Genomic DNA, 25,673 nt, shown 5'->3' with positions numbered 1-25,673 from the left:
TTTTTACTTTTATAATGTCTATATACTCGATCAAATTCTTACTTTAGAATATCTTAATTATCACTCTTAAATTAGTAATTTAATATAGTATTAAAAGTCATGAATATAATAAATAAAAATATAGGGTAGTTTTATTAGTAAAATAAGGTTATTTGTGTAATATAAATTAATAAATAATTAAAAAGTAAAATAAATTATTAATTTAATTAATTTAAAAATAAAAATAAAAATAAAAATAAAAATACTCAAACAAAGATGGTTACTTTTATAACTTATAGATGCTTGATCAAATCCTTACTTTTAAAATATCTACATTATCACTGTTAAATTGGTAATTACATATATTATTAAAAGTCATGGATTTATATAAATAAATAAATAGGAAACTTTATTATAAAAACACTTTCATAGAGGATAATTTAGGTTAATACTTTTAAAGCCGTGATAAAATAATTTCTTTGTTAAAATATTTAATCATGAATTGATAGATTTGTAAAAGTGCACAATTCACATTATAAAAGTAAACATTTAAATAACAACATGTTTCAATATTTAATTATAAAATCAATTCATGTTCAAGTAACACAAATACAACACAAATACAACACGTTTAAATATAACCTAAATTACCCTTTATGAAAGTGTTTTTATAATAAAGTTCCCTATTTATTTATTGATATAAATCCTATTTATTTAGTACCTGTGAAATATAACCTAAATTCTTATATTCATTAAAATATTAATCAATAACTATGCCACATCTGAGTTGCTAACACATCTCAGAAATATGATGCTCTTGCGTAATCACTTAAATCAGTTTCTTCATTTTCAAAAATATCTATGTAATCTTTGGTGCATATATAATAAGCAATTACAACTTTTATTTGGATATCACAAGTAAATGGAGGAGCATATTTCAATATTTGAAATCATGCTTTTAAAGCCCCAAAAGTATGCTCAATAGTAGCCCCCAAGGATAAGTCTCTTTGGTTGAACAATTCTCTCTAATTTTTAGGAGGATTATCTTCAAATTATTGCAAATGATAACGAGTGCCTCGATAGGGAGCCAAAAATCCTAGAAGATTTGCATAACCAATATTCACTAAATAATGTTTACCTACAATATAAGATATATTTCACGTGAATTAATTAAAAATATAATAGATAAAAAATACTAAGTAAAAAAATGTTATTTACCTTTAGGTACCCAGAGTTTATTTTATCTCATCAATGTTGACTTCAGTACACATGAATCAACTGCTTATCCCTCTCATCCAACAAATACATATCAAATGTACATGTTGGTATTACATTATGTGAGAGGAAACCCTTTCTGTTCGAGAATCTTACTTATTGATCAAATGAGATGTGATATTTGATATCAGTTACATTAATAACCCCAATATAATCCTAATGACACAATTTCAATTAATAGAAACATATATTTGATATTAACATAAAATTCATCAGATGGCTTTGTTTTTAAAGTAAGGATAGAACATGGGATTATTCAAAATGTTTGAGCGAGTACATCTCGAAGACTGTTTAATGTAATTAGAGTGTAATTTGACAATAGTATCTAACACCATATTGAAATATTTGCTTAGGGTTAGGGTTAAGACTTCGAAGCTCAGCCGTCGTTGGCGATAGGAGTATCGAGAGAGACAAGGGTTGAGAGGGAAACAAAGAGCGGAGCGTAGAGAGAGAGAGAGAGAGAGAGAGAGAGGAGGGGTTAGTCCAACATGAAGTGATATGAATTACTCCTACATTATTTAGTTCATTAGATTAAGGGGTTAGTATACAATGAATTACACTTCAAGTGAATCACGTTAATTCATTCGCTGAGGCAAAAAACAGGTAATTTGGATTCCGACCTGTTTTGCGAATCAAACGATTGAAGCGCGCAAGACATGCACGTCGGTCCTTCCCCCCCCACCCGTGATCCTTCAGCCAGATTTTTTTTTCTCTTCTCCCTCGCCCCCCTCCCCCGGCCTTCCTCCCTCTCCTCTACCTCTCGACCTCTGTCGCAGAGCACGGGAGGCCGAGACTCTATCGCAAAGCCTCTAGCCCTCCCGACTTCTCTTCTCTTTCGGCCTCCCCTCTCTGCTCCCCCCCCCCCCCCCCCCCCCCCTCGTCAGGTTTCCTCCCTCTCATCTCCCTCTCGACCTCCGTCGCTGAGCACGAGAGGTCGAGCCTCTCGGCCTCCCTCTCTTCTTCCTCTCGGCGTACCGTCAGAGCACCACCTCCGTCACTGTACTCCTGCATTATTTAGTTCATTAGATTAAGGGGTTAGTGTACAATGAATATACAAATATAAATAAATAAAAAATATAAATTATTATTTTTATGAAGAAGACGACGTGCGCCATGAGGAAGATGATGGATTAATTATTTTATAATTATTATATTAAATTAGTAATTTAATAGTCATAATTAAAATATTGTTAAAATAAATAATTGATAAATTGTTTTGGTTTAATTATCCCATTGCTATAATTAATTAAACCAATGGTTTTAAATTTTGTGACAATATATTATTAATTAATAATACATAAAAATATATATTATGTTTTATATATATATATATTATTGTATTAATTTAGTGGGTTTTAATGTCAAAACATATCTTATGTTATTAAAAAATAATTTATTTATTTATTATATTTTCTTATGTTATTTATTTATTAATTAATTAATTTTTAATAATTTATTCTAGTCACACGTAATTATTGTATTAATTTATAATAAACTATAATCATTAAGTAATATAATATAGTTTTTCATTAATTAGGATATTAATATATTCGAATACTACACGTTAAATCACTTATAAGTGTACCAACCATGTTTATTTTGGTTAATTATCTATTTAGGTATATATTCTATTTAAGTATATTATAAAAGATTACTCATTCACTTGTTTATATCATACTTTTCATTTGGGGGCACTAACACCGGAATCTGTTTTTCAGTGCACTTGAACTCGTTTACACTGACACCCAAGGATGAGTTGAAGTTGAATTAAAATAAATTGAATTATTCACTTCATTTAAAGTACACTACAAATTTTATATTTTTCGAAAACCCTAAACCCAAACCTTATAACTATTCATGCTATGTGAGAAAATCATCTTAGAGATTTAATTCAACTTTTTTAAAATAATTTATAAAATTATTAAAACCCATAGTCTGTGTATCAATCTGCACTCCAAAGTTCTTTTTATGAGAGTGCCGATTGCGTGGTTGATTTGGAGATCTGAAGGAAGAACGGAATGGTTAGTGGATAATGTTGATGACAATCGATATAAATGGTTCTCCTTCACCTGAAACTTTATCTAAACCGATTGCAATAAAGACAGCTCTCTGTAACTCTTTTACACTGAACATTTCCATCACTCCTTTACACAAGCAGCGCAGATTGAACTTTGGAGAAGAAGAAAAGGCGTACAGTTCTCACATTTTTCATTTCAGAGGTTCGTCCATTGTCTTAAAAGGGTTGCCTATCTGGGTATCGAGTCTCGTATCAGATCCTTCAAACACCCGTATTTCTCTGGAATGTCTACAAAACAGCAATCACTGCACCATTCGGCAATCCCATTTTCTACAGATTTACATTGTACATTGCATAATTTACAAGACCGAGCTGAGCGATATCACGCTGAAGAAGATGATTAATGGTAATTTACAGGACCTGCTCCTACTCGGCCGGAGCGGGTCAATGTTGACGGCTTTTGCTTTCGTGTTTTTCCAATACAAGGGGTTTGGTGTGGTGGTGAGAGGACTCCACATTTGCGCATATTATTATACTGGTTGTTTGCTCCTGACACGACATGCATTTGGAATTCTTCTTGTTTCTTATTCAATGGCAGAAACTCAAAGTCATCGGCTTCTTCTTGTTTCTTATTCAACCTCATGAACTAACTACAAACGGTAGAAAATTTTGATCATATCAATCGATTCTTGTTGAAATGCGAGGTAAAAAAGAAAAAAAAAAACGAAAAGGAATAACGAATGAAAATTGAAGTTGAATTGCTGGTTATTGACTGAACTGCAGCAAGGGCCGCCGGGACGGCGATCTTCTACTCGTTTACTTGCTCGCGACAATCCAAATCTGGGCAGTTGGCTGAAATCAGCAGGCACTTGGAATAATTGGGATTTGACTATTCGCCTCTCATCTACCTCTCAGGTGATGATCCAGTCGTCGTCCTTATACGAGCCCTTCTTTGCTGACTTTTGATTTTTTTCAGTTTGAGAGCCAATTCAATGGTGTATATAAGTTAAAAGGAGAAGTAGCTCAGCCCGAGCTTGAGGCCCATCAATCCCTCTCCAAGGGAGAAGTAGCTCAACCCTCTCTCTACCTTTCCATTCCCCATCATTTGATGAGCCGCCTTCTATGGTTGCTTCTCCAAATCTGCTTCATTTCCTGCTCTTTCAAGTGCCGTGAGATTTTCCTTCTTTGGAAGCTCGAATTTGAAATGTTCAGGTTCAAAGTCATGTCGTCGATCATGGCGTTCTTTCGCCCTCACCAAACTCCAAATGGAAAAAACGAAAGTGCCCGTAAAGTAAATTTATAAAATAAGGTGGCAGCCATCAAGTCCATGTCAATGGAATCATCCCTAATCCCCTACCAAGATATCAGTAAAATATCCAGACCCTTTTTCTCAGCTTCCCTCACACGGTCCCACGTCCATCAACCCAACAAACAAGAACAAAATTCCAAAGACATCACCGAAACTAGAAATGGAATAAGAAGCTTCTTCCCTCTCAAAAATCGCTTTCATGACACATCAACCAACAGATTTAGATACGGTTCCAAAAGAAAGAGGCTGTTACCACCAGAATTTACAACAATCTCTTTTACATATTTACATTTCCTGCGCCCTCCTCCACAAGTCTTCGTTTTCTGCCTGCTTTTTTTTTTCTTAATCTCGGGTATCTGACGGCATCTCTACATCGGCGCCTGTCTTGGCTGCCGTAAAAGATTGATGAGTTCCTCCGCCTGAAAAACCAATAAAAGTACAGAACAATCGGAAGATTGAAAATAAAATTTATGTGAAATTGAAATTATTTGCCAAAAAAAGGATGAAAATGTGCTCTCGGTTTTAACGGTTTTGGCAAGAAAAATACTAAAACAGAGCGATGTAGCGACTCCCTACATGGCCGGCAGAAAACACGTGTGGCAGAGATGGTGACAGTGGACATTTATTTACACGCGGACCCCATGACAGTTCGTGATAGTACAACTGAAATATCAGGGCAAGCGAAGGATTAGAGGAATACACGTCTATCGGGGTCCACAGAGAGGACCCTTTGCTTTTTCCCGATTAAAAATGTTCATATCCAAATTAACGGCTCAAAACCGAACAACCGGCCGTTAAACCACGAATAATCACCGGTAAACCGCCAAGCAACGATAGTGAAGCGGGATTTCTAGCTAACCTAGGAGCAAAAAGAAGCAAAAAAGGAAAACTTGCCTTCTGCTTGGCACGTATCGTGCCGGATTGGGAAAGTGCAACCAATGGGGGGATGGCGCCTTCCCTGGAGACCATGATCCGGTGGGTGACGCTGTCCTCGCAGATCTGCAGCAGAATCGCGACGGCGATCTCTTTCTGACGCTGCGACCCGACCTCCACTAATTCCACCAGTACTGGGATACCTCCTTCCTCTACGAGAGCGGTTTTGCCGTCTGTTATAGGGACAAGGATGCTCACTACAGTCGCCGCCTTATCCACCATTCCCGATTGGAAATCGGCCATAAGCTCCACCAGAGGCTTCATGATTTCCGCCTGAATCGCCCGGATTTTATTCTCCTGAACGGAGCATATGGAATAAAGCGCGGTGGAGGCATCTTTCTTCCCGCGGAATCCTCCGTTCTCGAGCAAATCCACGAGGCAGGGGATCGCACCGGACCGCCCGATCGCCATCTTGTGGTCCTCGACTTGCGAGAGGCGCAGCAGCGCGCACGCCGCGTTCTCCTTCGCGGTCGCCGTGCCAGTCCTCAACGCCTTTACCAAAGGTTTGATCGCGCCGGAAGCCGCGATGAGGTCCTTATTCTCGTCGCAGAGCGAGAGGTTCAAGATGGCCGTCACGCCGTACTCCTGCAGCTGTGAATCGGAAGAAGAGATAAGCGAGACAAGAGGCCTGACGGCGCCGGATTGTGCAATCTTGATTCGGTTCTCCTGCTTGTTTTTGGCGAGCAAGCGGAGCTCCAGAGCCGCCTGCCGCTGCGACTCAATGGAGCAGGACATGAGATCGGAGACAAGCTGCTGAATCAGCTCATCCGAATTATCAGGCGCGCAGGAGAGAAGAAGACGGCGCGTCTGCGAGGAGGTAGTACAGAACTCGCCGGATCGATCGCTGTTGCAGTCGCTGAAAGCCGACGTCGAAGAGTCGCCGTTGTTGATATCGGAGAAGTTTCGGCCTACGTAGCTATAACTCGCTGGAGTATCCATTCCCATGGCCAGAAGTGCCACCGGGAATCGGCGAGGGCAACAACCAAGTGGCGAAGGTTGTAATTGTCCAGGTCCTTCGCTGTTCGGGATATAGAAGCTTGGAAACGGAGACAGAGAACGCGGGCGGCCGAAGAAAAGGAGAGTTGGGGTTCGAGACGGCACGTGTGGAGTGTACCGGAGTCGCCGAACCGCGGGATCGTGCCGAGTAGGACCTGGGGGCTCGTGCTTGGTGACCTTTCTTTATTACGCGTGCGGAGAAGCTTCGCTATCTTCGAGAGGAACCTTTTCCTTTATATTTTTATTATTTTATTTCAGTTGGTAAAAGGGTGGAGTCGTAACACGTTATCGAGAATCCCTCTCCGTGTAAAGCCAAAAGCCCCTTCACAGAGTAACCGTTCCGGTATTTCCGATACAAAAAAACAAAACAGCGCCCGAAACGATGAAACGGCCGGAATGGCCCGATTCGCGTACACCTACCGGGTCTCGTCGTTCCCTCCCATCCACGAGGCCATCCGAAAATCTGGAGTCGTCTTATGTGGGTGGTAGACCATTTTGGAAGTTGGATTGTAATGGTTGTTAAAGTCGTTAGAAGGAACTATTCCTACCATAGACCATTCTTCATTCATGGGGTTAGGTCTAAAAGAATAATTTCTCGTGTATTTCATTGTGTCCTAGTCCAATATTGGTCTTCAAGAGTAAGTGTGTTAGTAGAAGTGAATTGGTGACAGCATCTACTAATGATCAAGTCGGGTTTTCAGCGGCGGGAATTGCCGATCAAGAACTCTAATACCATATAAAATAAAATAAATGAAGAATAATTTATCGTATTTTTCATTGAAAAGGTATACAATATTTATAGGTTTACAACAAGTGTCGCAACGTGATATACAACAAAACCATAGAGTTTAGAATTCTTCAGTTATGTAATGTAATTTGAGACTCTCTCGAATTCTATTGGCCCTTATATCTCTATTATGCCTTCACAAGATGGAGTTCCGAGAGGAGAGTCCAATCTTGGTCTTCAAGAAGAGTAAATGTGTTCTTGGAAGTGGCTTGGTGAGAGCATCTACTAACTAAACCAGGTCAGATCTTCAACAAAGAGAAGGGGGATTGCCGATCGAGAGCTAGGATACCATATAGAAAAAGAAAAACGAAGAATAAAACAGTAGAGTTTACAATTCTTGGATTATGTGACATAACTGGATACAATTTACAGTTTGAGACTTTCTGGATTCTATGCGCCCTTTTAACTTTTATCACTATCAATAAGAACATAATCCCTTACTTGAGGAACTCTCAAAGGAAGGAGAGGTTATTTGCTCAAGGGGATTGGGATCGGTTATCATCAGGACTCCTGCAGACTTGAAATGAGTCCATAGAAAAGGCAAATCGCGAGTCAACTTTCCCAGTCGAAACACAATGGTTGAACATGGGGATGCCTTTAGAGATAAGGATTTAAACCATCTTCCAGTTTATTTTTTATTTATTTCATGTATTATCTAACTTTTTTTTTTTTGCATCGATAGCGTTGATGAAACTGGTTTTGATCGCGTTGATGAGTTAAACTTTCCGATCTCAGAGGTAACGATTAGTGAGATCAATTCATATGTTGGGTAGACAAAATTGGATTCAAGTCGTTCGCAAGTGTTGGTCACGTCGCTTCCGAGTTCTATTCGATAGTCAATGCCGAAGAGTGATGTTTGACAGTATTCCTGTCTCTATCTCAGTTCTGCTACGCATTGGACGGTGAAATCATGGACACCAGCAACTGTTAATTAGCATGCTTGAATTCTAATTATAACTGAGTCATTTGACGGTGCTGTCCCTTGAGGTCACAGATGCCAACAGACATGTATGACAGCCAGAGCCCTTGATAGCTTCTTCTGCAACAGTTTGATGTCTCGCGGGACTGATGAAAATAACCGAAGTGGGTGCTGCCGCTGTGAAAGAAAGCTTGGGATTTACTCCCCGTTTGCTACCAATCTCCTACTCCAAGCTGCGTCTGTACAATAATGGCCGCTAAGTCCACTCTGTGGTTCTAAAACGACTGGAGTGGTCTTCCAATGGGTATTTACAGAACCATCTGGTTAATTTTTATGCTAAATGTGAGAAACTGTCAATGTGCACGTAAACTATTCGATGAAATTTTTGCAAAGAATATGGTTACCTGGACTGCACTGATTTCAGGATACGATCAGTGTGGAAGATGTGATAAAGCTCTGGAGTTGTTCTCCCTCATGAATTCTCAGGCCTGACCCAGTGTCTCCTCCAAATGAATATACCTATGCAAGTGCTATTAGTGCCTGCAACAAACAAAATTGCCTGCTCCATGGCACGCAGGTAACGGAGAATGTTTTTTTTTGGTTGGGTTTTGTTCTAGCTAACTGTAAGTACTAATGACCAGAGAACTTATTTCAGGTGTATTCACATGCGCTGAAGAGAGGCTCATTGACCCATCTCATGGTCTGCAATGCTCTCTTCTCTCTATACATGTCTCAGGACTGGGTCACAGAAGCCGAGTTAGTCTTTCGAGAAATCCTTGAACCTGATGAAATCTCATGGAACTCACTCATTTCTGGCCTTTCCCATAATGGATTTTTCAGAACCACTGTTGAGACATTTCAAAGAATGAGGAAGAGGGGTATCGCTGTATCTTCTTTTGTGTTGTCGTCCTCAATTTCTGCTTGCGTACAAGGCGAATTTAGAGGTAGAGAACTCCATGGAATAGCTATTAAAATGGGACTGGATGCAAATTGTTTCACAGGGAGTACTCTAATCTTGATGTATGCTAGAACGAAGCACATGGATGGTGGGATGAAAGTATATGAAACATTAGATTGCAAAAATGTGGGCTCTTGGAATTATTTGATTGAAGGGTACGGAGAAAGTGGTGAAGCAGAGAGGGGTCTTCGTGTTTTCTGCAATTTTCTTGAGTCAGGCTTAAAAGCAGATGAGATCACCATGACCATAGTATTGGGTATTTGCACAAAACTGGTTTTGCTAGAGATTGGAAAGCAGGTTCACGCTCTCAGTTCAAAAGCTGGCCTTGCTAGGAAAACACGTTTGGGGAACTCCATGATTGATATGTATGCCAAGTGTGGAAACATTGAAGATGGAATGAAGATTTTTCAAGACATGGCAAAAGAAAATCCATTGTTTTATGGACAACGATGATGGGAAGATTGGCCTACATGGAAGAGTTAACGAGGTGTTAAGATTGTTCGAAGAGATAAAGATAAATGAGGTGAAACCTAATCGAATCAGTTATACTTGTGCTCTATCAGCATACGCTCACGGTAGACTCATCGATTATGGGAAGAATTTGTTCGATTCTATGGAAATTGAACCTGAGGAAGAACACTATATCTATATGGTGCATCTCTTAACAGGATGAAGGAGATTTGAGGAGGCTGAGGAATTCATTGAAAGGTCTCCAAAATTCTTCAAGGAGCAGTTATGGAAGAACCTTTTGGTTGCTTGTAAGAATTCCTATGAGTCTGAGAAAGGGCTGGCGGTTGAAAAAAATATAATGAAAAATGGTCTACCAAGTGAAGCATCCTCTTTGGTACTCTTGTCACATGTGTTTGCAGCAACAGGCAAATCGGATGAAGTAGAGAAGCTGTTGTATGAAATCAAACAAAAAGGGATGAAGAAAGAGCCAGGATGTAGCTGGATTGAAATTTGTAACTGTAAATTTCTAATTTAATTATTTAAAGAATCTCCTGCCATCTTCTGACCACAATTTTTTTCTATTCATACAAACGAACAGTTAGAAGTTATCTAGATAAATAAGAATATGATCATATGTAGTCCATCACCATGAAGATTACACGATACATGTTACAATGATGGCTACCTCACAAAGCTAATAAAGCTTCAACCTTTGCAATCTGATCCTCTTCGTTCTTCGGAGGGGGACTCTGGTTTGCCTCATCAAACAGATCGTGCTTCCATTTTTCCACCTGAAAATCCAGCCTCTGATTTTGGCTTCTTTCACCGTACCTGCCATTAAACCGGTCCCTTCCCTGAAATCCAGGTCCATTGCCAAGCCTATCTCTTGATGCAAAGCCAACACTGTAAGTATCTCGTCTTCGTAGAGGCCGGCCTACAGTTTTGACACTTCTATCATCTGGTTTGTCACCACCTTTTGCTTTGTCGTTACCATGTTGGTCGTATTCACTTCTTTCCTCTCTCTTAGCCCCTGCATTTCCCTGTTCTGGTAGGTCCTTCTTCTCCCTAAATGCGGGTCGTTTTCGAGCAGGGGGCACCTCAGCCTCCAATTCAAAGAACCCATCATGGTGCCATGTACTCTTGTCATCTGGCTTTCGTGTTCTCTCATCCCTCCTATGTAAATCATGCTGCTCCGCTCTATCTCCTCGGCCATCAGATCTCTCCATCCGATCACTCCATCTTCTGCGATCTGGAACTAAAGATGTAACCTTTAATAAATTAGAAGGCAAGCAGTAAAGGGGCTGACTCAATAAATGAGTAAAAGAATTGGAACACGTAGGGGAAAGAAAAAACTCACCTGTATGTCTACGTCTATTGCTTTGACCACCTTGACCAGCACTTCCACGTCCATCGCGCTGTATAAGACATGCATAGGTATCCTAAGATTGCTATGAAAATTTGAGGCACACTTGAATGGCACATGTTCCACAACATCAGGTTAAGAAAGCCTTTTTGTATGCACTGAATAGAAAAATTAAAAACTCTACAAGAGCACCACTGTCCAGAGAATGAGTCAAGGTGCATTCCTAGAAAGCAGTTCAAAGTTCAAGTAGAATATAGGGGCATAATGTCCAACCCAGAAAATATCGATCTGTAAAATGGAAACCTTTGAGCAATTAATACAACAAATGGATTTAATAAACTATACACACTAAATCTTCTTCAAGGAAAACTAGTACAGTAGGAATGCAGAATAAGAAAGGACAATTTGATCAGATACTAGAGATAATGGTAAAAGGCAAACTGAACAGAAGGATCCAAGAAACAAACTAATTCAACTATTGGCTTACAAAGATACAAAACCTGATAATAAGATCGAGAACGAGGAACTTCAGTTGGATCTGAAGAATGATTGGTGCCATCAAGTAGTCCATTGGTCTTCATATCCACTCCTCTTTTTGCAGAATCTGTCTCTATCTTAGATTCAAGCGCTGCTGAAGGCTCTAGAGGTAAAGGATCTTGTAATTGCCTCAAATGCTTTTCATCCTCATTTCTGAGATTTGTGATCTCCACATCATGATTGGTGGAAGATATTCCCTCAATTGGTTTCCCATCTCTTCTCGGTCTCTTAGGGCTACCACAAAGGTATGGAACACATATCAGGCTTGCTCGTTCAGACATTAGATTTCTATTCCACCACTACTATCACAGTATATGGCATTTTAAACACTAAAATAAAAACATTCTGTTTAAAACAGCTACATAAAAGCAACTTAAAAGTAGACTTTTCAGGCAACACTCCAAAAAAACAGCAGCTTAAACTGATTTTTTATCATCTTGCAATGGCACTAACTATGGAGTTCAAACTCCAAAGTTAGAGTTATAGTGCCACTGAAGCAAAATATTTACATTTTCAGCTACTTCTGAAACTCCTTTTTATTCTTTTTCTTAAAGACCTTTCAGAATCACAGAGAAAGTTGCATGAGAGTTTTTCAGCCTCATGGAACTTGAAAGTGTTCTTTCTCACTTACACCATCCCTCACAAAAGTTTGATCTGGCAGTTTGTCACAGGACAAGCACGGCTGTTTTCTTTTCTCACAGGCCATTACTAATTTCTTACAAAGCTCCAAGAGAAGTTCCCAGAGAGAAGACAAACACATTAGAATGACCAAGGGCTTCATCAAGAATAACTCAGAACATCCACACCATAAGTAGCTCTGATGAGCTTAGCTTCAACAGGAAGTGGATACCAGTGATGTCTGATGCTTTATGTCTCCAACAAAGCAGCACATATTGGTCAGCTAACACCTGCTCCAAACTACAATGCAGCTTCTGCAGATGTGATAGCTAGTTTTTTTTTAATGACAAGACATGACGCCTAAGTTGTTCTGTGGAACTATACAACGTACCAAAATACTGCTTTCCTAAAGAAATCAGTCAATTCGAATATGCTGAAGATAGAGAGAGTGACTTATCCACAATTTGAATTGGAAATAGCATATTTGCCAAGATTGTTATACAATTGTTTCACCTCCAGGTTCATGGATGTAACTTCCTCTTTTGAAGAAGTCCTGGATGTAATTCTCATAATCCAACAAAATAGATACATGCAGCCATAACCTCCTTAGCTTTTCTTAATTTAATTTCTTTTTATTCTTAGAAGTTTCATAATAAAGTCTTTCTATATTAGAAAGGTGGTATTTGAGAAAGTGCTATTTATGACTTCTTATTAGTTATATAATGTCTTTCTAGTTAGCCGAAGAACATAGAACCCTTTCCGCTAGAGAGCACATGACAAGAGGTGCTCTGGGAGATGAATATGAAAGTTTGGTGTTTCAGGAAAGGTTATACTGGAAGCAACGTACACAGTTTAAGTGGTTAAAGAAATCCGATGCAAACACAAAATTCTTCCACCCGGTAGCATAAGCGCATTAGAGAAGAAACACAATATCTTCCACCAAGGTAAATGGTTCCATTTCACCTGATAAAGAATGCATAATCAAAGAATCTCCGTGAACTAAAATCACACCAGTGTATTATAAGCAATGACCTGCATTACGAAAGCGAATGCAGTATGACCTCGGAAGCACTTTTTGCAAGACATAAAAGAAAGAAGAAACAGCAAACTTCTTCGCAGGGACAAGAAGGAAATCCGGCAGTAGTTAAACGATAACAAGAAAAAGTAAGCCGTGAGGACAGAAAGTCTATGGGTAGGCAAACCTAGGATCCTTTTCGAGCTTCGTATGCGACCACTTGGTGTGAGTATCGCGGCCTTCTCGGTGAGACATTGGAAGCAGCCCTCTCCCTGAATTCACCTGTGACAGACGGAAGGGCACGAATTAGGGCACGCTCAGGGCTCGAACTCGAGCAGGTCGATTAAACTTGATATTCGCGAGAGTCCAGAGCTCCCGAGAGGCTGAAACCTGAGGTGTTTATGGAAACTTAAAATGGGTCATGGGTTGAACCAAGAATAAGAGCACAAGAGTAGGGAAGAACCCGGTTCCGAGTTTTTTATTTGTAACCACAGGACGCACCCCGTCATCCATTTGTTTTCTCTTTGACAATTAAACCCGGATTCAATTCCTATTTCGTGGGCTCCAACCACCAAGCAGCAACGACCACCACCCCCCCTGCCCAGTGTTTTAGAGCCGTTTCATTTTATTTGTTTCGCTCTCTGAAAAGCCCTAATTTCTCTCTGAAACCCTCTCGCGCATCTACGATCACATCCCTCTCAAATTTTCCTTCTCTTTTCCATCTCCCCCAACCATGAGCAAGGGTCCGGGCCTCTTCACTGACATTGGCAAAAAGGCCAGAGGTCCAATCTCCTCTTTTCTTCCAAGACAATTATTATTCTTCTGTTATGGTTTTTATTTGCTCTTCGCTTATCTTCTGTGATTGTTTTTTTCAGATCTGTTAACGAAAGACTATAGCTACGACCAAAAATTCACCGTTTCCACCAATAGCAATGTCGGAGTGGTAAAATTTGTGATGCTCTCCGCGTTAATCTTGACCTCGTTGTTGTTCGGTTACTGTTCTTTCTTCTCCCCTGCTTTCTTCACTGGTTGATTCAGCTATTTTTGCTCGGGAGCCTTTCCTTTAGGTGTACGTGCGGTTGCATTTAGTGGCTGCTCATTGACTTTTACTGGTTGACATGAATTGTTGCAGGTGTTTTCTTGATTGACTTGTTTGTTCAACGCTGGAGATTTGTTGTGACTTTCATCTTTTGAATTTTTTTTCTAGTCGTGTAACTTGTGCTCGTTATTTCCTTTGAGAAAACATGTGAAATGAAGTTTCTCACTTATGCTCCAGCCTTATTGGTGTGCTAACCTTTTGTCTACAATTAGTAATGAGTATGCATTCTCTGTGACTTGAAGATAATCATTTAAAATTTTGTAAATCAAAAGGTTGATGACACTTGCATCTTAATGCCACATTCAGTATTGGTGATCATCTCGAGTGCTGTTTGTGATATAAATTCCTGCTTCACTAGGACCTTTCTTATTCTTCCATTTTGATTAGAGCAAAGTAGTTATTCCTGGAATATTGTTTGATAATGGTTTAATTCTTAATTATTGCAATCTGTTACTTGTTTTGGAGGTAGAGGTGATAAATTTGGTGTAAGCTTTCTGGGACTGGTGGCAGGTTTTGCTGATCAGTTTTGGTGTGGTTGACAGGTCCTATATGGCACTGTCATTGACTCTCTGTTCAAGTGTGTGGTCATTGTGTTTGTTGAGAGTCCATGTGTGATGTAGTAGTCCCTGTAGGCTTGAACCGTATGTAGCTCTCAAGGCCATGTTTCTTTGCTTTGAACAGGATTATGTTTTTAAATGATTATATGGATTACTTCTCTTTCAAAAAAAAAAAAAAAGATTATGTGGTTTTTCTGTGGCTAGAAAAACTATGTTGGGATGGTTTTTTATTTCATGTGGTCCTTTAGAGCATATGATGAATCATCTCCTTTTCTCCCTTGCATGTGCATGTATACAGAGCATATGATAACACCAGAGGCATAAAACTAGCCTTCACAACTGTGAGTGGGCCATTCATTAGTTGTATTTCAAAATTTTGTCTATAAGTGGCAAGATTTTTGAGTCTTTGGGCTGGACTTTGTCCAGATTATATGGTTCCATCCAAAGCCATGCAAAACACTCATAGTAGATAACTCCATGGTGGTCAACATAATTAATAAATAAATGGCAGTTGACAGTCAGCTGTTAATATTGTATGTTTGAGCTATCTGAACATTTGCACACTATGTTCAGTTGGAGTGCTTGATTAAATATAAGATAAATTTAGGAACTGGCTGATGAGTATCTTTTCTGTCAGATCTCCATTATCAGATTTTTTGAAGTATGATTATGTAAATGATATGCATTTTGTCATTTTTATGCTTCCTTCCAGATTATGTTGGATGATACCTGTTAGTATCTTTGCTGGATATAGCATGTGATATGATACTTTTTAGACACTCTATTGCCTCAAGTATGTATCTGGCTTGCTGTTGTTTCCTACTTTCACAGGAAGTGATAGATCTCTTTTTTCTGCATTTGGACCTTCTCTCGTCTTCTTGCTGAAAAGTCTTAGGAAGGACCTTCAATGCATCAAATGTATTTTATGTCCATCATTTATTGTTAGCAGTATTGGTTTAGAATTTAACCTTTTGTCATCTTTTCAAAATATTTTCTTTTGAATGCTGATAATGGACCATATATGAACTATTTCAAATAAAAATAAAAAATGGACCATATATGATCCTAACTCATCAGGTGCTAAGGGTACAATTGGATAACTGCTTGTGGAAAAAACTCTTGAGAGAGCCAGTATACCCTAGTTAAACTCAAACAGGAATTTGAAGAAACCTTTATTGTGGAGTATTATGTAAATGTAATGTTTTCGCCTTTTCAGATCTTCGCTTTCTTTCCTTTTGTTTAATCAAGAAAATATAATGTTTTAGGCCTTGTTAAGAATTCGTAATTATTAGATTGGTTCTTCTATAAAATATTACCCTATGGTATATTTAGATTTAGACTTAAGATGTGTAACAGTTATTAAACAGAATCCTATCCAAGTACAGATATCAATTTCTATCCCTGTGTTTTAAGTGAATGGCTTGCTATGGTATATTTTTTCTACCTTATTTTGGTTGGTGGTATTCTTTACTAATTTTCTGAGCCTCTCTATCTTTTCTTTCTTTCTTGTCATTCTCTCAGTTTTTCACATCTGGTTTGTTGCTTATTAACATTGATGTAGATTATTATGTCTGTTGCTTAGCATTGAACAGCCTTGGTTTGTGCGCGAATATCAATTTTCTTTTTAATTTTCCTTTTAGGCTGGGTATTTTTTGTCTTTTCAAGTTGGTAGGGGAAGTCTGAGTTCATGGTGAGTAGCAATGTACATATAGCCATGTTGAGGACACTCGATGTGAATATATTGAAGAATGGCTATAGCAGTTTAATGTACATAAAAACTCATAAGATGCTGTAGAACCTGGAATTAACAAAATAGGTATTAGTTTCTGCATGGCTTTTTTTTTTTTTTTTTTTTTGAGAGGTGAAAGAGATTTATTTAAGCAAGATTGGCTCCAAAGAGAATCAAAACAACAGAAGTTATATTATCAAACAAGAATAAACAACAACTAAAACAGTCAAATGACCATATCTGTGGGGCAAAAACCCTCCCTAGCAATGCTGTTAGCGGTCCAATTTGCAGATCAGGGAAAGTTTACCCATGTGATGGACAAGTTCTGTGCCTTGTCAAGAATTTCCTCCATGAGAGGGAGGAGCCTCTATGGCAGCACTGTTAATGGACCAGCTAATCACAACTGAAGAGTCCCCTTCAATGACAAGAGGAGAGCTGAATATCTCTGCTATGCTCCAAATGCCTTGTAAAAGAGCTTAAGTTTCTGCAAGAAGGGAGTCAACCAGATGGACCAGCATAAGAGAGGAGAAGTTAACCAACATCATCCCTGAAGACTTCTTTGAAGCCAGCAGGGCTAGGATTCCCATGAGCACTACCATCAATATTAAGCTTGAGAGAACTGAGTGGAGGCGTCTATGCTGTAATATGGTTTGCACAAATATGATTAAGGCCATTGAAACACGGTTCTTCCTGGAATAGGAACACTGAGACTGAGAAGTGCTTATGTGTGAAGCCATGAAAATGTGTTCCGTTTAATTCAATTAACTACTAATGCAACATCTTCAAACTTGCTTTTAAACACTAGGCTGTTCCTCTCAGTCCAGTTGCAGACAAGCAAACACAGTGTGCCATAAGCTCTTGCCAAAGTTTGCTACGGGCCAGAGGCTGCACTGGGTAATGGTTTCAGTTTGTGGCAGGGAAACATATTCTAATGTTGATAAGTTGAAGAATGTGGAACTGAACCTTGGAAGAGTATGGGCAACAAATTAAAAGATAATCCAATGTTTCATCCGCCTTCCCATAAAGGCAGCAAAGATAGTTTATTACAATGGTTCTTCTTTTGGATTAGGTTGTTATGAGTGAGAATTCTGTTCCTTGCATAACACCAGCCTAAGAATAAGGACTTGGGGAGGGGGGGGGGGGGGATGTGATCTGATTAGATAGTCTATTTTTATTAATATGATAAAGCAGTTTTAATTGCTAATCTCTAAGGTGGCAAGATGTTAAATTTGATCTTCTGCTAAAATGGAATATGTTGTTTTTGTACTTTGACCTGCCTTATGGTCCCATTTGGTTGGAGAGGAAGTCAGTGAAAAGAAAAGAATCGATTCTTTTCATGGATCAAGAGAAAGGTAAGTTCCAATTTATTCAGCCCAGCTTATCTGTCTATGATTGTTTCATAATGAAAGGCGGTGTGATTAGAGTTGGCTTTTGTTGCAGAGACGGTAATGCACTTAAGGAAGCCTATATAAGTAGGCTCATAAATGTCTTTTTTTTTTTCCAAAAAAAAAAGCAAAGATATGATTAATGGTTTGAAAAGAATGCTAATGAAAGTTTTTTATATTGTGACTTATTTATGTGATGTTTGCAATAATTTTTTGTTTTTGAAATTGTGTTCAAAATGCTAGCAAGACCCTGTAGGTTATATCTCAACTTGGATATTTTTTGGTCAGTCTGATTACCTTAAAATTTCTGCAAGCCACTTTTTGGTCATTAAGATGTCCTTGTGTTCTAAATTTGTGTTATGATCATTTATTATTATACAATGGTTGATGTCTTTCTTAATTTTCAGGCCCTCACTTCTGCTGTGATAAAGAAGGGTGGATTATCGACTGGTGATGTCACTGCTGCATACAAATACCACCAGACTAACATTGCTGTCAAAGTTGATACAGAATCTAAAGTGTGTTATTAACTTTTCTCTTTTTGGAGTTGAAATACATTTATTATTTTTAAGTTAAGTGATGGAATTGGAAAACTTTCTGAGCAGCTTGTCTTTTGCTCCTTCTTCAGATTTTAACGACCCTCACTTTCTCTGATGTTCTGCCATCCACGAAATTCATTGCTAGCTTGAGGCTACCTGATTATACTTCTGGCAAGGTACTTTCTTGCTTATTCATGTAGCATGCAATTATCTAATTCAATATGACAGCAGCTTATGGTAGGAGGTATTAGACTTGATTGTTGGTATTCATAATCTTTCCTTTTAAATCTTTTCCTTAGGTTGAGGTGCAGTATTTCCATGACATTGCAGCAGCAACAGCAGCTACTACTCTGAACACACAATCTCCAGTGGTTGACCTTTCGTTGACTCTTGGTACTCCAACTTTTTCAGTTGGTGGGGAGGCTGCTTTTGACTCTACTGCTAGTTCTTTCACAAAGTATAATGCTGGGATTAGCATCAAAATGCCTGATTCAAGTACAGATATTGTGCTGTACGTTCTCTTTCAATTGTCATCGTTAAACTTTTTTTCATTCGTGAGGGATAGTTGATGGGAAAATGGAAACCCAGATCCTTTGAAAAGTCAGGGTTTACCTTTATTGGCTCATGTTCTAGTAATAGAGACTTGATTTATATCTGTCTGAATTGTATGATAACTATGCTCTTATGTGATGTTTATGCGTTATTTTTCATTGAGCATTTTACTAATCTAGTGCCCCTCACCCCATCCTACAGGGCTGATAAAGCAGACATGCTAAAAGTATCACACGTGCATGACTTGGGCGAGAAAAAGAAGAATGCAATTGTGGCAGAGTTCACTCGGAGGTTCTCTACAAACGAGAACACGATCACAGTTGGAGGATCCCATGCCTTTGAGTCTTTTACCGTCGTGAAAGGAAGGCTTAACAATCACGGAAAGCTTGGAACCCTCCTCCAGCATGAGGTGAAACCAAATTCCATCCTCACCATTTCAGGTGAGTTTGACACCCTGGCTCTGGATAAGAAACCCAAGTTTGGTTTGGCCCTTGCTCTCAAGTCTTGAACTCGTTTCTTTTTCATGGTATAAATGGAACCAGAGATTGGTATACATCTTTTTTCTTTTCCCTTTTTTCTTTTTTTTTAACTGCCCTTCGGTTTCATACTAAAAAAGGCAATAAAATGACCACAGATAATTTTTTGCCTAAAGCTCTTCAGTTCTGTGGATGATTGACTAAGGGCATTGATAACCCTTCTCGTGTTTTTATTTAAATTTTGCTCATCTTTTCGTAGGAGAGTATTGTGTTCGAGTATGTACAACATTCTTTTTGTGCAAAAAACGAATTCATTGCTTTGTGTTTTATAACATGTGCTTGCTGCTCTTGTCTCGTGATATGGTCCTATTAGATTTACTTGAACTAGACTAGGTCAAACTTGTAATATTTTCTGGCGAGGGTTGCTTTCAAAGGATGCCCCATGGAGATTTCTTGCGTGATACTAGATTTCGTCTTCCCTGAATGAAAACTAAATATTGAAAAATATACTTTTCGTGATTTCCTTATGTAGACACGGGATCGATGTGCATCAAAGTCATCCAATCTTTGATCACACTAGAATCTAAACGCGTGTTTGTCTGCGTTTTAAAATGATAATCTATTGTTTATTAACAGAAAAATATACTCTTCTGTGTCGGCGTCCATTCTAGTGCCCATGCCTCCCTAGACCAACATGTCGGCAAGATCTCTCCATTGATGAAACCATTCTCTTCATGGACGGCCTTGAATCCCATCCTCGCGAAAAATAGCGCCAGCAAATGCCGCTTTTCTATCAGAAACTTTGCTCACAGAAACAGAATAAAAAAGGACAAGTGGAGAAGAGAGCAAAAAGAAAACCTTGGAGTGGTCGATCAAATTATGGCATAATACCCTACAATGACAGGCTTACCTGTGCCCAAACGGCCATTTTCACGAGGTAAGAACATAGGACGGATTCAAAGCTCAATTGGCCATTTTCACGAGGCAAGAGCGTAGGACGGATTCAAAGCTCAATTGGCCATTCCATCCTATTTCTTATCTTCAAATTTGAAATCACCTCAAATTTACTCGGCTGATAGCAGCTGAACACCGACTTTCTCTTTCACTTCTATTAGATTAACCTCAGTCTTCGATCATCTTCTTCTTCTAGACAAATCTCTTTAAATATGTTTTATAATCATGTTTCCAGTTGACCAAAAGAAAAGAAATGCCAGTGGGTACCTGGATGAATCAGCACGTTTGAAAGACAATCTGTTTTCCCCATCTTCCGGCTTTGTTCAATCTCTTCATCTCAAATTCCGCACTTCCTTGTTCACATCATATTCCAAGTCATTATCATTTACTTTCTGGTGGGGTTCAAATCATGTTCATTTTAAAAAAATTCTGCTCCTCGCAATCTGAGCTTCTCAGAGTCCGTCTTATGACGGAAGTTCATCATATTCTTCATTTCTTTGAAAAGATATCGAGTATTTACAGGTAGCCAGATGAAATGCTCGGTCAAAGAAGAGCAATAGCATGAATTTTTCAATCAGACTCATTAATTCGATTAAAAACATTCATTATCATCCATGACTGATTTCTTCTACATTCTGGACGGCGACAAACGGAAGATAATTACAGCACCGAAAACTGAAGAACATGAATCCAACAGAATGAACTAGAAAAGAGAATCCGCAAATGACGTGTTCAAAACAAAGAACTTCTACTTACACAGACGCATACAGGTTGGGAACGAAAGAGAACCATCTGAAGCCGCAGCTGGATTTCTCTGGCAGCGAGGGGCATCTCGGTACCCAATGCCAAGTCCTTCTTGCGACCTTGTAGACCAGAACCTCCGGCCAGGTGTAGCAACAGAGGCCGATCAAGCTTTCCTGCGACAGCCGGCCTTCGTGCCAGAAGCAATAAACGTGGTCATAGTTGTGATAACAGACTGAAACAAATTTCTTACACATGAGCCCCGGCAGGGCCTCTAACAGAATCCATTCCCTCCCGTCTCCCCCCAGTTCCCAAACACTCAAGCTCCTCGATATCCCGTCTGTCCCGACTCCCCCAATCAGGTACAGCTTCCCTGTCCCTTCTTCTCCGCTGCTCACCAATCGAACGAACGTAAGATCCGGCGGCAGCTCGGTTATCGGTCTCTCCCATTTCCAAGTCCGGAGATCGAAACCCACCACGGAGAACGGCTCCCTCAACACGAAGTAAAGACAACCATTTGAAAAAACACCTTGTTGGTGCGAATTATGCCGCAAAAAGGAACCATACCCCTCGAACTTTCTCCACGTCTCGTCCCTTGAGTCGTACACAAAAACGGAGCTCGACAAGTTGGAAGATTCGGAGATTAAACAGAGCTTGAACCCAGAAGGGTACGAATTCGTGGAAATCAGCGTCGCCGAGGTAAAGGAGTACAAAGGGGATTCAATAACTTTGCAGGATCTGGTAAGAAGATTGGCGACAAGGAAGGAACCAGAAGTTGAAAAACAGAGAAGGCCGTTGGAGGAGGAGATCAAATTCAAGAGTCCGCAAGTCACCGGAACAGGAAAGGGAAGTTCAAGCTTGCGCCACCGACCGAGTATAGGCTCATAGAGAGAGTAACTGCGAAGAGGGAATTGTGGGTGAGAGAGGAGCAGATAGGAGGAGAGAAACGGCGCCCTGGATTTGAGCAGAGAGAGAAACGAGGGAGAGGAGAGCAAAGAGTTGAAGTGCTTGCAAGTCGATCGGATGCCGATAAGAGTTCTCAGAGGAAGCTGCGCCAAGATGAGCTCCAGAAGATGCTGGGGCAGATATGACCAGATTCGCGGCTCCATCTCCGGCGGTGACGTTCTCGCCGGAGAAAAGAACGGAGATCTCACCGACGTCATCATTTTCTTCCCCGATTCTCTGAGTCTCTGATTCCAGGCTCTGAAGGCGCCCATGAATAAGAAGGAGACGTTTGGTAAGCGGTTAGGAAGACCGATTGGCAAGTCACTCCGGCTATTAGTAGAGCGTTCAGAATTTAGATGGGATTAGTTGGGTTTCTGTCTTCTTTCAACCTCGTCTAATGAATCTAATCCACCTCTCATTTTGATCATCACACCCATCAAACCCTAACTTGGTGAGCAACCCATCTGAAACAAGATTAAGAAGAAAAACCATATTTGCTGATCTTTCTCACTCAAACTCTAAACTCACTTTCATTAAATTAATATAAAGATCAAGTTTTTTTAAGGCCTTGCACCCACGATTCATGACCCATTCCTGTAATGAGATTCCAACACCGCTTGAGCATAAACAAGACCAGGGAAGATAAGTTCCAGTTTGACCCAACCTGCTTCTTCGTGTTTCACTCTTTTTAGTACAAAAGTGGGTTACTGATTTGTATTTCCGGGGTCCCTCTTTACTGATTCAAGTTGGAACTACGTAGGAAATGCTTGCCAAAAGCCAGTCTCTCCCCACCCACAGAAAGCTGTCCTCTAGCGGAAATCTCAGCACTTAGTCTGAGTCAACCCTACTCCTTTTGAATCTTCCAGAAGAAAGCTTGCAGACAAGGGTCGCGTTGGAGATGGCGGCATTGCCGTTCTAGAACTTCGACAAAAGAAAAGAGCCATTTGAATTCCTGGATAATAAATTGCTAAAAGAGAAAGGCTCCCTTCAATCTTTTTTCCGCTTTCTGTCTGGCTTTTTTAGTTCGTTGGATGCAATAAAAGAGCGAACAGGAACAATTTGATTCCAATTCTCGTTCTCGTGTGCTGGTTTTCGTTTCTGTTAATGGAAAAGGAATATTTAGGTTTCCTTCGTCTGGGAACGATCCGAAAGGCAAACTGTTCCGTGACGCTATTCTTCTTCGTCCTGATCTGGTAAATATATTTAACTCCTCTGAGATTATATATATATATATATATATATATATATATAACTGATCTAATAAAAATATCATTTGGGGTGAAACATGTGAAATAATTATCGTAATTGGCTAAGATAACCGTTTGATTGGATGGCTAAGATAACCGTTGATCATGATTGGATAATTGAGATAACCATTGATCGAACAACTGAGATAACGTTTTGCATGTTTGGCTAACTTTTCGTATTGGATAACCTCTCTCTAAATATACATAGGGTGAATGATCTTAATCAGTCTCTTATATTAGGGAACTGAGGTGAAAGTGAGATAAGATGAATGGGGTCACAAATTTATCAATAGGTGACATTTTAAGGTGGTCCACATGAGACATGTGACCCTAGAGAGAAAATGTGTTTGCTATTTAGTGTGAGACTGATTAGGTAGCCAAACCTAAGAGATGTTGTCTTACGTGACAAGTGAACTTTCTATTTTCCACATACAAAGGACTAGGTCTAAAATCCAAATTGGTATAGGGTTTGGACTTACAATCCAAACGAACTCTTTAGGTAATGTGTCATTTATTTTAGGGCATTCCGGTTCTGTTTATTAAACAGGACCATAACGATTATTTTTTAGGGCAATTCTTGTTCCGTTGATTTACCAAGTAAATGAAAATAGTAATTATTGATAAAATATTTATAATTCTTTAAAAAATATAATAATATTTTAAGTTCGAACTTGACTGGGCTGGATGCCATCCCTAAGTGAGAGAGAGCCATGGGCAAATGGAGATCAAACCAAACTTACAAATATGCAAGTTCGAGTTCAGCCTGGGCTCCATGAGAGAATCTATCTTCCTATGACTATACTGAAAATATGAATCCGCAGGACCGCCCATATTTAGATCAACTTTTTGCTTTCGCCATGGTCAGGTGGAGATCTGCACAACCCTCCAATGAATAACGACGCCAAGACCCATGTCTTTCAGCCCGTTGATGAGCAATTCATCTATCAGATGCTCTGCAAACCAACCAATAGGCAACCCTGGACAAGTTTCTGTAATGTTTGCAACACTGTTACACCTATAGGGTCTCAATAGATTCCTAAATCTTAATTCATAGAATGAAACACCCACGATATCAACAGATTTTCATGCCCGTTCACGAATACTCTGTGGAGACTAAAATAACCTGGGAGAAGCACAGGTTAGGTACCTGTATCTATCATTACAAACATGATATATGAGCATTTCATTCCTTGTTCTAAATGCTCTGCCATTGAAAGCTTCAGCTGCTTTCTGCAGCCTCATTGCTTGACAAGGAAGAGAAAAAGGAAGAGTATGTGATTTTTACTCCAACAAGATCAGGGCTTGAGTTCATCCCACAGTATTGTGGAGTCACTCAATGGTGTAGCTGCTTGATTTAAATGTCATAAGCATTCATCATGCAATCATGACAAGGATTTGAATCCAACCCATTGAGCCACTGATGCAGAGGCTGTAGAAACTATCAGCCTCCATTTCAATCAAAATCACCTGATTCCAGCAATACGGTTGTTGTAAGATAGTCATTGGCTTGATTCTCGTCGTGACCATTGAATCATGAGAATTCAAATATGGACAACCAAGTCTACCCAAGGTAATAACCAGTGGCTTCAGTTGGTGGGTCTTTGCTGATCCAAAGGTCTTTCAGGTATTTAGATGGACAAGAACTCGTTCGAAATGGACAAGAGAGACTAGCCAGTGCTTGATGTTTATCCCAACAAGCTTAAGAGTCACTTACAAAATCACTATATTTTTCATACTATAATAATATAATGGTTCTATATCGAGACCCCAGGCCTAGAGAAGCTCAAACCCGAGATCTTTTACTGCTAAGCTTACCCCCCCAAAATATTACAGCTCTTTGGTGTCTTAAACATTGAAGTCTAGCTTCTGTTGTTTGGATTGAAAAACGTTTGTTTCTCAAATGTCGGCCTTTTTCTTCAGTTACCAATTTCTAGCTTCTTAATTGCAAATGCAGACAAACAAAAAAAAAAAAAAACCAGAAACAAGCTAAAAATACTTGAATGAATGACTACAGGAAAATGCACCTACTCAATGTATATCATTTTTCTAAACAATGCAAATGCAACACAGGTTGCAAAACAGGAACATTAGAAAATTCTGAAGTTAGTACAATAGATACAGATAGAAGCAGAAACAGAAACAGGAGAGCTTCAAGCACTGAGATTAAAAAAATTTGCAATGCAATGTAGTAGCAGCAAAGTACACACCATCCAGCTTTGGTAGTTCAACTTTGCTGTGTTAATTAGAAGATGCCAGTCCAAGTGAACCAAGCAAAAAATGACAGCACATACAT

General features: G+C 39.3%; 5 protein-coding genes across 6 annotated transcripts; 2 read left to right on the top strand and 3 right to left on the bottom strand.

Annotated features, from left to right (window-relative positions):
* Positions 1-4,409: 4,409 nt before the first annotated feature.
* On the bottom strand, positions 4,410-6,536 carry LOC137953818 (U-box domain-containing protein 4-like). The gene is made up of 2 exons (XM_068801331.1): positions 5,475-6,536; positions 4,410-4,999 (listed from the first exon to the last, which is right to left on the bottom strand). Exons 1-2 carry the CDS (start codon positions 6,456-6,458, stop codon positions 4,949-4,951), a joined length of 1,035 nt encoding a protein of 344 aa, XP_068657432.1. The 5' UTR covers positions 6,459-6,536; the 3' UTR covers positions 4,410-4,948.
* Positions 6,537-8,694: 2,158 nt separating this feature from the next.
* Positions 8,695-10,183, top strand: LOC137953691 (putative pentatricopeptide repeat-containing protein At5g13230, mitochondrial). Its single transcript, XM_068801161.1, has 2 exons — positions 8,695-8,792; positions 8,871-10,183. The coding sequence occupies exon 2, from the start codon at positions 8,913-8,915 to the stop codon at positions 9,624-9,626; it is 714 nt and encodes a 237-aa protein (XP_068657262.1). The 5' UTR covers positions 8,695-8,792; positions 8,871-8,912; the 3' UTR covers positions 9,627-10,183.
* On the bottom strand, positions 10,133-13,520 carry LOC137953690 (uncharacterized). Of its 2 annotated transcripts, none has more exons than XM_068801159.1 (4): positions 13,344-13,520; positions 11,487-11,757; positions 10,981-11,038; positions 10,133-10,878 (listed from the first exon to the last, which is right to left on the bottom strand). In XM_068801159.1, exons 1-4 carry the CDS (start codon positions 13,409-13,411, stop codon positions 10,310-10,312), a joined length of 966 nt encoding a protein of 321 aa, XP_068657260.1. In that variant the 5' UTR covers positions 13,412-13,520; the 3' UTR covers positions 10,133-10,309. The 2 variants fall into 2 exon arrangements, with proteins under 2 accessions (XP_068657260.1, XP_068657261.1); XM_068801160.1 differs by having other exon boundaries at positions 10,133-10,872.
* Positions 13,521-13,738: 218 nt separating this feature from the next.
* Positions 13,739-19,825, top strand: LOC137952974 (mitochondrial outer membrane protein porin 2-like). The gene is made up of 6 exons (XM_068800119.1): positions 13,739-13,938; positions 14,032-14,099; positions 18,334-18,444; positions 18,555-18,641; positions 18,765-18,976; positions 19,219-19,825. The coding sequence occupies exons 1-6, from the start codon at positions 13,890-13,892 to the stop codon at positions 19,523-19,525; spliced, it is 834 nt and encodes a 277-aa protein (XP_068656220.1). The 5' UTR covers positions 13,739-13,889; the 3' UTR covers positions 19,526-19,825.
* Positions 19,826-21,122: 1,297 nt separating this feature from the next.
* On the bottom strand, positions 21,123-22,412 carry LOC137954013 (F-box/kelch-repeat protein At5g43190-like). The gene has a single exon (XM_068801591.1). The coding sequence runs from the start codon at positions 22,403-22,405 to the stop codon at positions 21,200-21,202; it is 1,206 nt and encodes a 401-aa protein (XP_068657692.1). The 5' UTR covers positions 22,406-22,412; the 3' UTR covers positions 21,123-21,199.
* Between the last annotated feature and the right edge of the window lie 3,261 nt (positions 22,413-25,673).

The sequence above is a fragment of the Aristolochia californica genome, unplaced genomic scaffold (assembly GCF_029961685.1).
Source record: "Aristolochia californica isolate CCGP_79_NKW_82.1479 unplaced genomic scaffold, dmAriCali1.0.hap1 SCAF_16, whole genome shotgun sequence".
In the NCBI taxonomy this organism is placed as follows: Eukaryota; Viridiplantae; Streptophyta; class Magnoliopsida; order Piperales; family Aristolochiaceae; genus Aristolochia; species Aristolochia californica.
Note: the sequence above shows the minus strand (reverse complement) of the source record. Positions and strands in the feature narration are given on the sequence as shown.